This window comes from Procambarus clarkii, chromosome 58, assembly GCF_040958095.1.
Source record: "Procambarus clarkii isolate CNS0578487 chromosome 58, FALCON_Pclarkii_2.0, whole genome shotgun sequence".
NCBI lineage: Eukaryota > Metazoa > Arthropoda > Malacostraca > Decapoda > Cambaridae > Procambarus > Procambarus clarkii.
The window spans coordinates 12281016-12292265 of NC_091207.1; the positions used below are offsets into that span (position 1 = coordinate 12281016).

The following is an 11250-nucleotide window of genomic DNA, read 5'->3' on the forward strand; positions in this document are numbered from 1 at the left end:
GACTCTGAGGGTGACTGTGAGGGCGTGTGAGGGCGGGTGTGAGGGCGGGTGTGAGAGCGGTGTGAGGGCGACTGGTGAGGGCGACTGTGACTGTGCGACTGTGAGGGCGGGTGTGAGGGCGGGTGTGAGAGCGGTGTGAGGGCGACTGTGAGGGGGTGTGAGGGCGGGTGTGAGGGCGGGTGTGAGGGTGGGTGAGCGACTGTGAGCGGTGTGAGGGCGACTGTGAGGCGGGTGTGAGGGCGACTGTGAGGGCGACTGTGAGGGCGGGTGTGAGGGCGACTGTGAGGGCGACTGTGAGGCGAATGAGAGGGCGATTGTGAGGGCGGGTGTGAGGGCGACTGTGAAGGCGGGTGTGAGGGCGGGTGTGAGGGCGGGTGTGAGGGCGAGTGTGAGGTCGACTGTGAGGGCGACTGTGAGGGCGACCCTGAGGGCGGTGTGAGGGCGAGTGTGAGGGCGAGTGTGAGAGCGAGTGTGACGGCGGGTGTGAGGGCGACTGTGAGGGCGACTGTGAGGGCGACTGTGAGGGCGACTGTGAGGGCGAGTGTGAGGGCGGGTGTGAGGGTGGTGTGAGGTTGGGTGAGGGCGACTGTGAGGCCGACTGTGAGGGCGACTGTGAGGGCAACTGTGAGGGCGACTGTGAGGGCGACTGTGAGGGCAGGTGTGAGGGGAGGTGTGAGGGCGACTGTGAGGGCGACTGTGAGGGCGGGTGTGAGGCAAGGTGTTAGGGGACTGTGAGGGCGACTGTGAGGGCGGGTGTGAGGGAGACTGTGAGTGTGACTGTGAGGGCGACTGTGAGGGCGGGTGTGAGGGCGGGTGTGAGGGTGGGTGTGAGGGCGAGTGTGAGGGCGACTGTGAGGGCAGGTGTGAAGGCGGGTGCGAGTGCGACTGTGACGGCGACTGTGAGGGCGGGTGTTAGAGCGACTGTGAGGGCGGGTGTGAAGGCGACTGTGAGGGCAACTGTGAGGGCGACTGTGAGGGCGACTGTGAGGTCGAGTGTAAGGGCGGGTGTGAGGGCGGGTGTGAGGGCGGGTGTGAGGGCGGGTGTGAGGGCGACTGTGAGGGCGACTGTGATGGCGAGTGTGAAGGCGGGTGTGAGGGCGGGTGTGAGAGTGGGTGTGAGAGTGGGTGTGAGGGCGACTGTGAGGGCGGTTGTGAGGGCGACTGTGAGGGCGTGTGTGAGGGCTGGTGTGAGGGCGACTGTGAGGGCGACTGTGAGGGCGGGTGTGAGGGCGGGTGTGAGGGCGACTGTGAGGGCGGGTGTGAGGGCGAGTGTGACGGCGAGTGTGAGGTGGACTGTGAGGGCGGGTGTGAGGGCGACTGTGAAGGCGGGTGTGAAGGCAGGTATGAGGGCGGGTGTGAGGGCAGGTGTGAGGGCGGGTGTGAGGGCGAGTGTGAGGGCGGGTGTGATGGCGAGTGAGAGGGCGAGTGTGAGGTCGACTGTGAGGGCGGGTGTGAGGGCGACTGTGAAGGCGGGTGTGAAGGCAGTTATGAGGGCGGGTGTGAGGGCGGGTGTGAGGGCGGGTGTGAGGGCGACTGTGAGGGCGGGTGTGAAGGTAACTGTGATTGCGACTGTGAGGGCGACTGTGAGGGCGACTGTGAGGGCGAGTGTAAGGGCGGGTGTGAGGGCGGGTGTGAGGGCGGGTGTGAGGGCGGGTGTGAGGGCGACTGTGAGAGCGACTGTGAGGGCGACTGTGAGGGCGAGTGTGAGGGCGGGTGTGAGGGCGGGTGTGATGGTGGGTGTGAGGGGCGACTGTGAGGGCGGGTGTGAGGGCGACTGTGAGGGCGTGTGTGAGGGCGGGTGTGAGGGCGACTGTGAGGGCGGGTGTGAGGGCGGGTGTAAGGGCGACTGTGACGGCGACTGTGAGGGCGGGTGTGAGGGCGGGTGTGAGGGCGACTGTGAGGGCAGGTGTGAGGGCGAGTGTGAGGGCGAGTGTGAGGTCGACTGTGAGGGCGGGTGTTAGGGCGACTGTGAAGGCGGGTGTGAAGGCAGGTATGAGGGCGAGTGTGAGGGCGAGTATAAGGGCGGGTGTGAGGGCGACTGTGAGGGCGAGTGTGAGGGCAGGTTTGAGGGCGGGTGTGAGGGCGGGTGTTAGGGCGGGTGTGAGGGCGACTGTGAGGGCGACTGTGAGGGCGACTATGAGGGCGGGTGTGAGGGCGACTGTGAGGGCAACTGTGAGGGCGACTGTGAGGGCGACTGTGAGGGCGGGTGTGAGGGCGGGTGTGAGGGCGGGTGTGAGGGCGGGTGTGAGGGCGGGTGTGAGGGCGTGTGTGACGGCGAGTGTGAGGGCGACTGTGAGGGCGGGTGTGAGGGCGACTGTGAAGGCGACTGTGAGGGCGAATGTGAGGGCGACTGTGAGGGCGGGTGTGAGGGAGACTGTGAAGGCGACTGTGAGGGCGGGTGTGAGGGCGGGTGTGAAGGCGACTGTGAGGCCGACTTTTTAGGGCGGGTATGAGGGCATGTGTGAGGGCGGGTGTGGGGGCAGGTGTGAGGGCGGGTGTGAGTACGACTGTGAGGGCGACTGTGAGGGCGACTGTGATGGCAGGTGTGAGGGCGGGTGTGAGGGCGGGTGCGAGGGCGAATGTGAGGGCGACTGTGAGGCCGACTTTTAGGGCGGGTGTGAGGGCATGTGTGAGGGCGGGTGTGAGGGCATGTGTGAGGGCGGGTGTGAGGGCGGACTGTGAGGGCAACTGTGTGAGCGGGTGTGAGGTCGAGTATGAGGGCGGGTGTGAGGGTGACTGTGAGGGCGGGTGTGAGGGAGGGTGTGAGGAGGGTGTGAGGGCGACTGTGAGGACGGGTGTGAGGGCTGGTGTGAGGGCGACTGTAAGGGCGGGTGTGAGGGCGGGGTGTGAGGGAGTATGTGAGGGCGACTGTGGAGGGCGGGTGTGAGGGCGGGTGTGAGGGCGGGTGTTGGGGCGGTTGTGAGGGCTGGTGTGAGAGCGACTGTGAGGGAGGGTGTGACGGCGGGTGGAGGGCAGGTGTGAGGGCGGGTGTGAGGGCGTTTGTGAGGGAGGGTGTGAGGGCGACTGTGAGGGTGGGTGTGAGGGCGGGTGTGAGGGTGGGTGTGAGGGAGGGTGTGAGGGCGACTGTGAGGGAGGGTGTGAGTGCGACTGTGAGGGAGGGTGTGAGGGCGACTGTGAGGGTGGGTGTGAGGGCGGGTGTGAGGGCGGGTGTGAGGGCGAGTGTGAAGGCGGGTGTGTGGGCGGGTGTGAGGGCGACTGTGAGGGAGGTGTGAGGGCGACTGTGAGGGAGGGTTGTGAGGGCTACTTTGAGGGAGGGTGTGAGGGCGGGTGTGACGGCGGGTGTGAGGGCGACTGTGAGGGCGGGTGTGAGGGCGACTGTGAGGTAGGGTGTGAGGGCGACTGTGAGGGATGGTGTGAGATCGACTGTGAGGGAGGGTGTGAGGGCGACTGTGAGGGTGGGTGTGAGGGTGGGTGTGAGGGCGGGTGTGAGGGCGGGTGTGAGGGCAAGTGTGAGGGCGGGTGTGAGGGCGGTTTGAGGGCGAGTGTGAGTGCGAGTGTGAGGGCGACTCTGAGGGCGACTGTGAGGGCGGGTGTGAAGGCGGGGTGTGAGGGCGGCTGTGAGGCAGGGTGTGGGGGCGGCTGTGAGGGCGGGTGTGAAGGCGGGTGTGAGGGCGGCTGTGAGGCAGGGTGTGGGGGCGGCTGTGAGGGCGGGTGTGAGGACGGGTTTGAGGGCGGCTGTGAGGGAGGGTGTGAGGGCGGGTGTGAGGGCGGCTGTGAGGGAGGCTGTGAGGGAGGGTGTGAGGGCGGCTGTGAGGGCGGCTGTGAGGGCGGGTTGTGAGGGCAGGTGTGAGGGCGGGTGTGAGGGCGGGTGTGAGGGCGGGTGTGAGGGCGACTGTGAGGGCGGGTGTGAGGGCGGGTGTGAGGGCGGGTGTGAGGGCGGGTGTAAGGGCGACTGTGAGGGCGGGTGTGAGGGCGGGAGTGAGGTCGGGTGTGAGGGCGGGTGTGAGGGCGGGTGTGAGGGCGGGTGTGAGTGCGGGTGTGAGAGCGGGTGTGAGTGCGACTGTGAGGGCGGGTGTGAGGGCGGGTGTGAGGGCGACTGTGAGGGAGGGTGTGAGGGCGGGTGTGAGGGCGACTGTGAGGGCGACTGTGAGGGCGACTGTGAGGGCGGGTGTGAGGGCGACTGTGAGGGAGGGTGTGAGGGCGACTGTGAGGGCGGGTGTGAGGGCGGGTATGAGGGCGACAGTGAGGGCGACTGTGAGGGAGGGTGTGAGGGAGGGTGTGAGGGCGGGTGTGAGGGCGACTGTGAGGGCGACTGTGAGGGCGGGTGTGAGGGCGGGTGTGAGGGCAGGTGTGAGGGTAGGTGTGAAGGCGGGTGTGAGGCGGGTGTGAGTGCGGGTGTGAGGGCAGGTGTGAGGGCGGGTGTGAGGGCGAGTGTGATGGCTGGAGTGAGGGCAGGTGTGAGGTCGGGTGGGAGGGCGGGTGTGAGGGCAGGTGTGAGGGCGGGTGTGAGGGCGGGTGTGGGGGCAGGTGTGAGGGCGGGTGTGAGGGCGACTGTGAGGGCGACTGTGAGGGCGGGAGTGAGGGCGGGTGTGAGGGCGACTGTGAGGGAGGGTGTGAGGGCGGGTGTGAGAGCGACTGTGAGGGCGGGAGTGAGGGCGGGTGTGAGGGCGACTGTGAGGGCGACTGTGAGGGAGGGTGTGAGGGCGGGTGCGAGTGCGGGTGTGAGGGCAGGTGTGAGGGTAGGTGTGAAGGCGGGTGTGAGGGCGGGTGTGAGTGCGGGTGTGAGGGCAGGTGTGAGGGCGGGTGTGAGGGCGAGTGTGATGGCTGGAGTGAGGGCAGGTGTGAGGTCGGGTGGGAGGGCGGGTGTGAGGGCAGGTGTGAGGGCGGGTGTGAGGGCGGGTGTGGGGCAGGTGTGAGGGCGGGTGTGAGGGCGACTGTGAGGGCGACTGTGAGGGCGGGAGTGAGGGCGGGTGTGAGGGCGACTGTGAGGGAGGGTGTGAGGGCGGGTGTGAGAGCGACTGTGAGGGCGGGAGTGAGGGCGGGTGTGAGAGCGACTGTGAGGGCGACTGTGAGGGCGGGTGTGATGGCGGGGTGTGAGGGAAGGTGTGAGGGCGGGTGTGAGGGAGGGTGTGGAGGGCTGGTGTGAGGTCGGCTGTGAGGGAGGGTGTGAGGGCGGGGTGTGAGGGCGGGTGTGAGGGCGACTGTGAGGGAGGGTGTGAGGGCGGGTATGAGAGCGACTGTGAGGGAGGGTGTGAGGGCGGGTGTGAGGGCGGGTGTGAGAGCGACTGTGAGGGCGACTGTGAGGGAGGGGGTGAGGGCGGGTGTGAGGGAGGGTGTGAGGGCGGGTGTGAGGTCGGCTGTGAGGGAGGGTGTGAGGGCGGTTGTGATGGCGGGTGTGAGGGCGACTGTGAGGGCGACTGTGAGGGAGGGTGTGAGGGCGGGTGTGAGGTCGGCTGTGAGGCGGGTGTGAGGGCGACTGTGAGGGCGACTGTGAGGGAGGGTGTGAGGGAGGGTATGAGGGCGCGTGTGAGGGCGGGTGTGAGGGCGGGTGTGAGGGCGGGTGCGAGGGCGACTGTGAGGGAGGGTGTGAGGGCGGTGTGAGGGCGACTGTGAGGGAGACTGTGAGGGAGGGTGTGAGGGGCCGATGCGAGTGCGGGTGTGAGAGCGATTGTGAGGGCGACTGTGAGGGCGGGTGTGAGTGCGGGGTGTGAGGGCGGGTGTGAGGGCGGGTGTGAGGGCGGGTGTGAGGGCGGGTGCGAGAGCGGGTGTGAGAGCGCCTGTGATGGCGACTGTGAGGGCGGGTGTGAGGGCGGGGTGTGAGGGCGGGGGTGTGAGGGCGGGTGTGAGGGAGGGTGTGAGGGCGGGTGCGAGTGCGGGTGTGAGAGCGCCTGTGAGGGCGACTGTGAGGGCGGGTGTGAGGGCGGGGTGTGAGGGCGGGTGTGAGGGTGGGTGTGAGGGCGGGTGTGAGGTCGGCTGTGAGGGCGGGTGTGAGGGCGGGTGTGAGGGCGGGTGTGTGGTCGGCTGTGAGGGAGGGTGTGAGGGCGGGTGTGAGGTCGGCTGTGAGGGAGGGTGTGCAGGAGGGTGTGAGGGCGGGTGTGAGGGGGGGTTTGAGGGCGGGTGTGAGGGCGACTGTGAGGGCGGCTGTGAGGGCGGGTGTGAGGGCGGGTGTGAGGGCGGGTGTGAGGGCGGGTGTGAGGGGCGACTGTGAGGGTGACTGTGAGGGATGGGTGTGAGGGCGACTGTGAGGGCGGGTGTGAGGGCGGGTGTGAGAGCGGGTGTGAGGGCGGGTGTGAGGGCGGGTGTGAGGGCGGGTGTGAGGGCGGGTGTGAGGGCGGGTGTGAGGGCGGGTGTGGAGGGCAGGTGTGAGGGCGAGTGTGAGGGCGGGTGTGAGGGAGGGTGTGAGGGCGGCTGTGAGGGCGGGTGTGAGGGCGGATGTGAGGGCGGGTGTGAGGGCGGGTGTGAGCGCGGAGGGTGGAGGGTGACTGGTGAGGGTGGAGGGTGACTGGTGAGGGTGGAGGGTGTTGGTGAGGGTGGAGGGTGGGCTGGTGAGGGTGGAGAGTGACTGGTGAGGGTGGAGGGTGGGCTGGTGAGGGTGGAGGGTGACTAGCGAGGGTGGAGGGAGGGCTGGTGAGGGTGGAGGGTGGGCTGGTGAGGGTGGAGCGTGGCTGGTGAGGGTGGAGGTTGGCTGGTGAGGGTGTAGGGTGGGCTGGTGAGGGTGGAGGGTGGGCTGATGAGGGTGGAGGGTGGGCTGGTGAGGGTGGAGGGTGGGCTGGTGAGGGTGGAGGGTGGGCTGGTGAGGGTGGAGTGTGGGCTGGTGAGGGTGGAGGTTGGCTGGTGAGGGTGTAGGGTGGGCTGGTGAGGGTGGAGGGTGGCTGGTGAGGGTGGAGGGTGGCTGGTGAGGGTGGAGGGTGGGCTGGTGAGGGTGGAGGGTGGGCTGGTGAGGGTGGAGGGTGGGCTGGTTAGGGTGTAGGGTGGGCTGGTGAGGGTGGAGGGTGACTGGTTAGGGTGGCGGGTGGGCTGGTGAGGGTGGAGGGTGGGCTGGTGAGGGTGGAGGGTGACTGGTGAGGGTGGAGGGTGACTGGTAAGGGAGGAGGGAGACTGGTGAGGGTGGAGGGTGGGGCTGGTGAGGGTGGAGGGTGGCTGGTGAGGGTGTAGGGTGGGCTGGTGAGGGTGGAGGGTGGGCTGGTGAGAGTGGAGGGTGGGCTGGTGAGGGTGGAGGGTGACTGGTGAGGGTGGAGGGTGGCTGGTGAGGGTGTATGGTGGGCTAGTGGGGGTGGAGGGTTGGCTGGTGAGGATGGAGGGTGGGCTGGTGAGGGTGGAGGGTGGGCTGGTGAGGGTGTAGGGTGACTGGTGAGGGTGGAGGGTGACTTGTGAGGGTGGAGGGAGGCTGGTGAGGGTGGAGGGTTGCTGGTGAGGGTGGAGGGTTGCTGGTGAGGGTGCAGGGTGACTGGTGAGGGTGGAGGTGACTGGTGAGGGTGGAGGGTGACTGGTGAGGGTGGAGGGTGACTTGTGAGGGTGGAGGGAGGCTGGTGAGGGTGGAAGGTTGCTGGTGAGGGTGGAGGGTGACTGGTGAGGGTGCAGGGTGACTGGTGAGGGTGGAGGTGACTGGTGAGGGTGGAGGGTGACTGGTGAGGGTGGAGAGTGGGTGGCACCCATAATGAGGTCTGCAGCTCGAGGTCCTGCAACACCCAATTACCGTGAGCAGTGCCAGGGGTGCCACCCTCCCTGCCTCACACACCAGCCTGACACCCCTGCCTCACACACCAGCCTAACACCCCCTGCCTCACACACCAGCCTGACACCCCTGCCTCACACACCAGCCTGACACCCCTGCCTCACACACCAGCCTAACACCCCCTGCCTCACACACCAGCCTGACACCCCTGCCTCACACACCAGCCTGACACCCTGCCTCACACACCAGCCTGACACCCCTGCCTCACACACCAGCCTGACACCCCTGCCTCACACACCGGCCTGACACCCCTGCCTCACACACCAGCCTGACACCCCTGCCTCACACACCAGCCTGACACCCCTGCCTCACACACCAGCCTGACACCCCTGCCTCCACACACCAGCCTGACACCCCTGCCTCACACACCAGCCTGACACCCCTGCCTCACACACACACACCAGCCTGAAACCCCTGCCTCACACACCAGCCTGACACCCCTGCCTCACACACCAGCCTGACACCCCTGCCTCACACACCAGCCTGACACCCCTGCCTCACACACCAGCCTGACAGCCCTGCCTCACACACACACCAGGCCTGACACCCCTGCCTCACACACCAGCCTGACACCCCTGCCTCACACACCAGTCTGACACCCCTGCCTCACACACCAGCTTGACACCCTGCCTCACACACACACACACCAGCCTGACACCCCTGCCTCACACACCAGCCTGACACCTCTGCCTCACACACCAGCCTGACACCACTGCCTCACACACCAGCCTGGCACCTCTGCCTCACACTCCAGCCTGACACCCCTGCCTCACACACAGCCTGACACCCCTGCTCACACACCAGCCTGACACCCCTGCCTCACACACCAGCCTGACACCCCTGCCTCACACACACACACCAGCCTGACACCCCTGCCTCACACACCAGCCTGACACCTCTGCCTCACACACCAGCCTGACACCCCTGCCTCACACACCAGCCTGGCACCTCTGCCTCACACACCAGCCTGACACCCCTGCCTCACACACCAGCCTGACACCCCTGCCTCACACACCAGCCTGACACCCCTGCCTCACACACCAGCCTGACACCCCTGCCTCACACACCAGCCTGAAACCCCTGCCTCACACACCAGCCTGACACCCCTGCCTCACACACCAGCCTGACACCCCTGCCTCACACACCAGCCTGACACCCCTGCCTCACACACCAGCCTGACACCCCTGCCTCACACACCCAGCCTGACACCCTGCCTCACACACCAGCCTGTCACCCCTGCCTCACACACCAGCCTGACACCCCTGCCTCACACACCAGCCTGACACCCCCGCCTCACACACCAGCCTGACACCCCTGCCTCTCACACACCAGCCTGACACCCCTGCCTCACACACCAGCCTGACACCCCTGCCTCACACACCAGCCTGACACCCCTGCCTCACACACCAGCCTGACACCCCTGCCTCACACACCAGCCTGACACCCCTGCCTCATACACCAGCCTGACACCCCTGCCTCACACACCAGCCTGACACCCCTGCCTCACACACCAGTCTGACACCCCTGCCTCACACACCAGCCTGACACCCCTGCCTCACACACCAGCCTGACACCCCTGCCTCACACACCAGCCTGACACCCCTGCCTCACACACCAGCTTGACACCCCTGCCTCACACACCAGCCTGACACCCCTGCCTCACACACCAGCCTGACACCCCTGCCTCACACACCAGCCTGACACCCCTGCCTCACACACCAGCCTGACACCCCTCCCTCACCCACCAGCCTGACACCCCTGCCTCACACACCAGCCTGACACCCCTGCCTCACACACCAGCCTGACACCCCTGCCTCACACACCAGCCTGACACCCCTGCCTCACACACCAGCCTGACACCCCTGCCTCTCACACCTGCCTGACACCCCTGCCTCACACACCAGCCTGACACCCCTGCCTCACACACCTGCCTCACACACCAGCCTGACACCCTGCCTCACACACCAGCCTGACACCCCTGCCTCACACACCAGCCTGACACCCCTGCCTCACACACCAGCCTGACACCCCTGCCTCACACACCAGCCTGACACCCCTGCCTCACACACCAGCCTGACACCTCTGCCTCACACACCAGCCTGACACCCCTGCCTCACACACCAGCCTGACACCCCTGCCTCACACACCAGCCTGACACCCCTGCCTCACACACCAGCCTGACACCCCTGCCTCACACACCAGCCTGACACCCCTGCCTCACACACCAGCATGACAAACCTGCCTCACACACCAGCCTAACACCCCTGCATCACACACCAGCCTGACAACCCTGCCTCACACACCAGCCTGACACCCCTGCCTCACACACCAGCCTGACACCCCTGCCTCACACACCAGCCTGACACCCCTGCCTCACAAACCAGCCTGACACCCCTGCCTCACACACCAGCCTGACACCCCTGCCTCACACACCAGCCTGTCACCCCTGCCTCACACACCAGCCTGACACCCCTGCCTCACACACCATCCTGAAACCCCCGCCTCACACACCAGCCTGACACCCCTGCCTCTCACACCTGCCTGACACCCCTGCCTCACACACCAGCCTGACACCCCTGCCTCACACACCAGCCTGACACCCCTGCCCTCACACACCAGCCTGACACCCCTGCTCACACACCAGCCTGACACCCCTGCCTCACACACCAGCCTGTCACCTCTGCCTCACACACCAGCCTGACACCCCTGCCTCACACACCAGCCTGACACCCCCGCCTCACACACCAGCCTGACACCCCTGCCTCTCACACCTGCCTGACACCCCTGCCTCACACACCAGCCTGACACCCCTGCCTCACACACCAGCCTGACACCCCTGCCTCACACACCAGCCTGACACCCCTGCCTCACACACCAAGCCTGACACCCCTGCCTCACACACCAGCCTGACACCCCTGCCTCAACACACCAGCTTGACACCCCTGCCTCACACACCAGCCTGACACCCCTGCCTCACACACCAGCCTGACACCCCTGCCTCACACACCAGCCTGACACCCCTGCCTCACACACCAGCCTGACACCCCTGCCTCACACACCAGCTTGACACCCCTGCCTCACACACCAGCCTGACACCCCTGCCTCACACACCAGCCTGACACCCCTGCCTCACACACCAGCCTGACACCCCTGCCTCACACACCAGCCTGACACCCCTGCCTCTCACACCTGCCTGACACCCTGCCTCACACACCAGCCTGACACCCCTGCCTCACACCACCTGCCTCACACACCAGCCTGACACCCCTGCCTCACACACCAGCCTGACACCCCTGCCTCACACACCAGCCTGACACCCCTGCCTCACACACCAGCCTGACACCCCTGCCTCACACACCAGCCTGACACCCCTGCCTCACACACCAGCCTGTCACCCCTGCCTCACACACCAGGCCTGACACCCCTGCCTCACACTCCAGCCTGACACCCCTGCCTCACACACCAGCCTGACACCCCTGCCTCACACACCAGCCTGACACCCCTGCCTCACACACCAGCCTGACACCCCTGCCTCACACACCAGCCTGACACCC

The 11250-nt window shown here is 67.0% G+C and overlaps 1 protein-coding gene across 1 annotated transcript in view; it reads left to right on the plus strand.

The window, feature by feature from the left end:
• LOC138353547 (spidroin-1-like) overlaps positions 1-2610 on the plus strand; it is an 11381-nt gene extending 8771 nt beyond the window's left edge. Inside the window, exons 3-6 of the mRNA XM_069306722.1 lie at positions 347-495; positions 917-1121; positions 1419-1641; positions 2484-2610. Of these exons, the coding sequence (XP_069162823.1) occupies positions 347-495; positions 917-1121; positions 1419-1641; positions 2484-2610 (704 nt within the window). The remainder of the gene's footprint in view (positions 1-346; positions 496-916; positions 1122-1418; positions 1642-2483) is intronic.
• The last annotated feature ends 8640 nt before the right edge of the window (positions 2611-11250 follow it).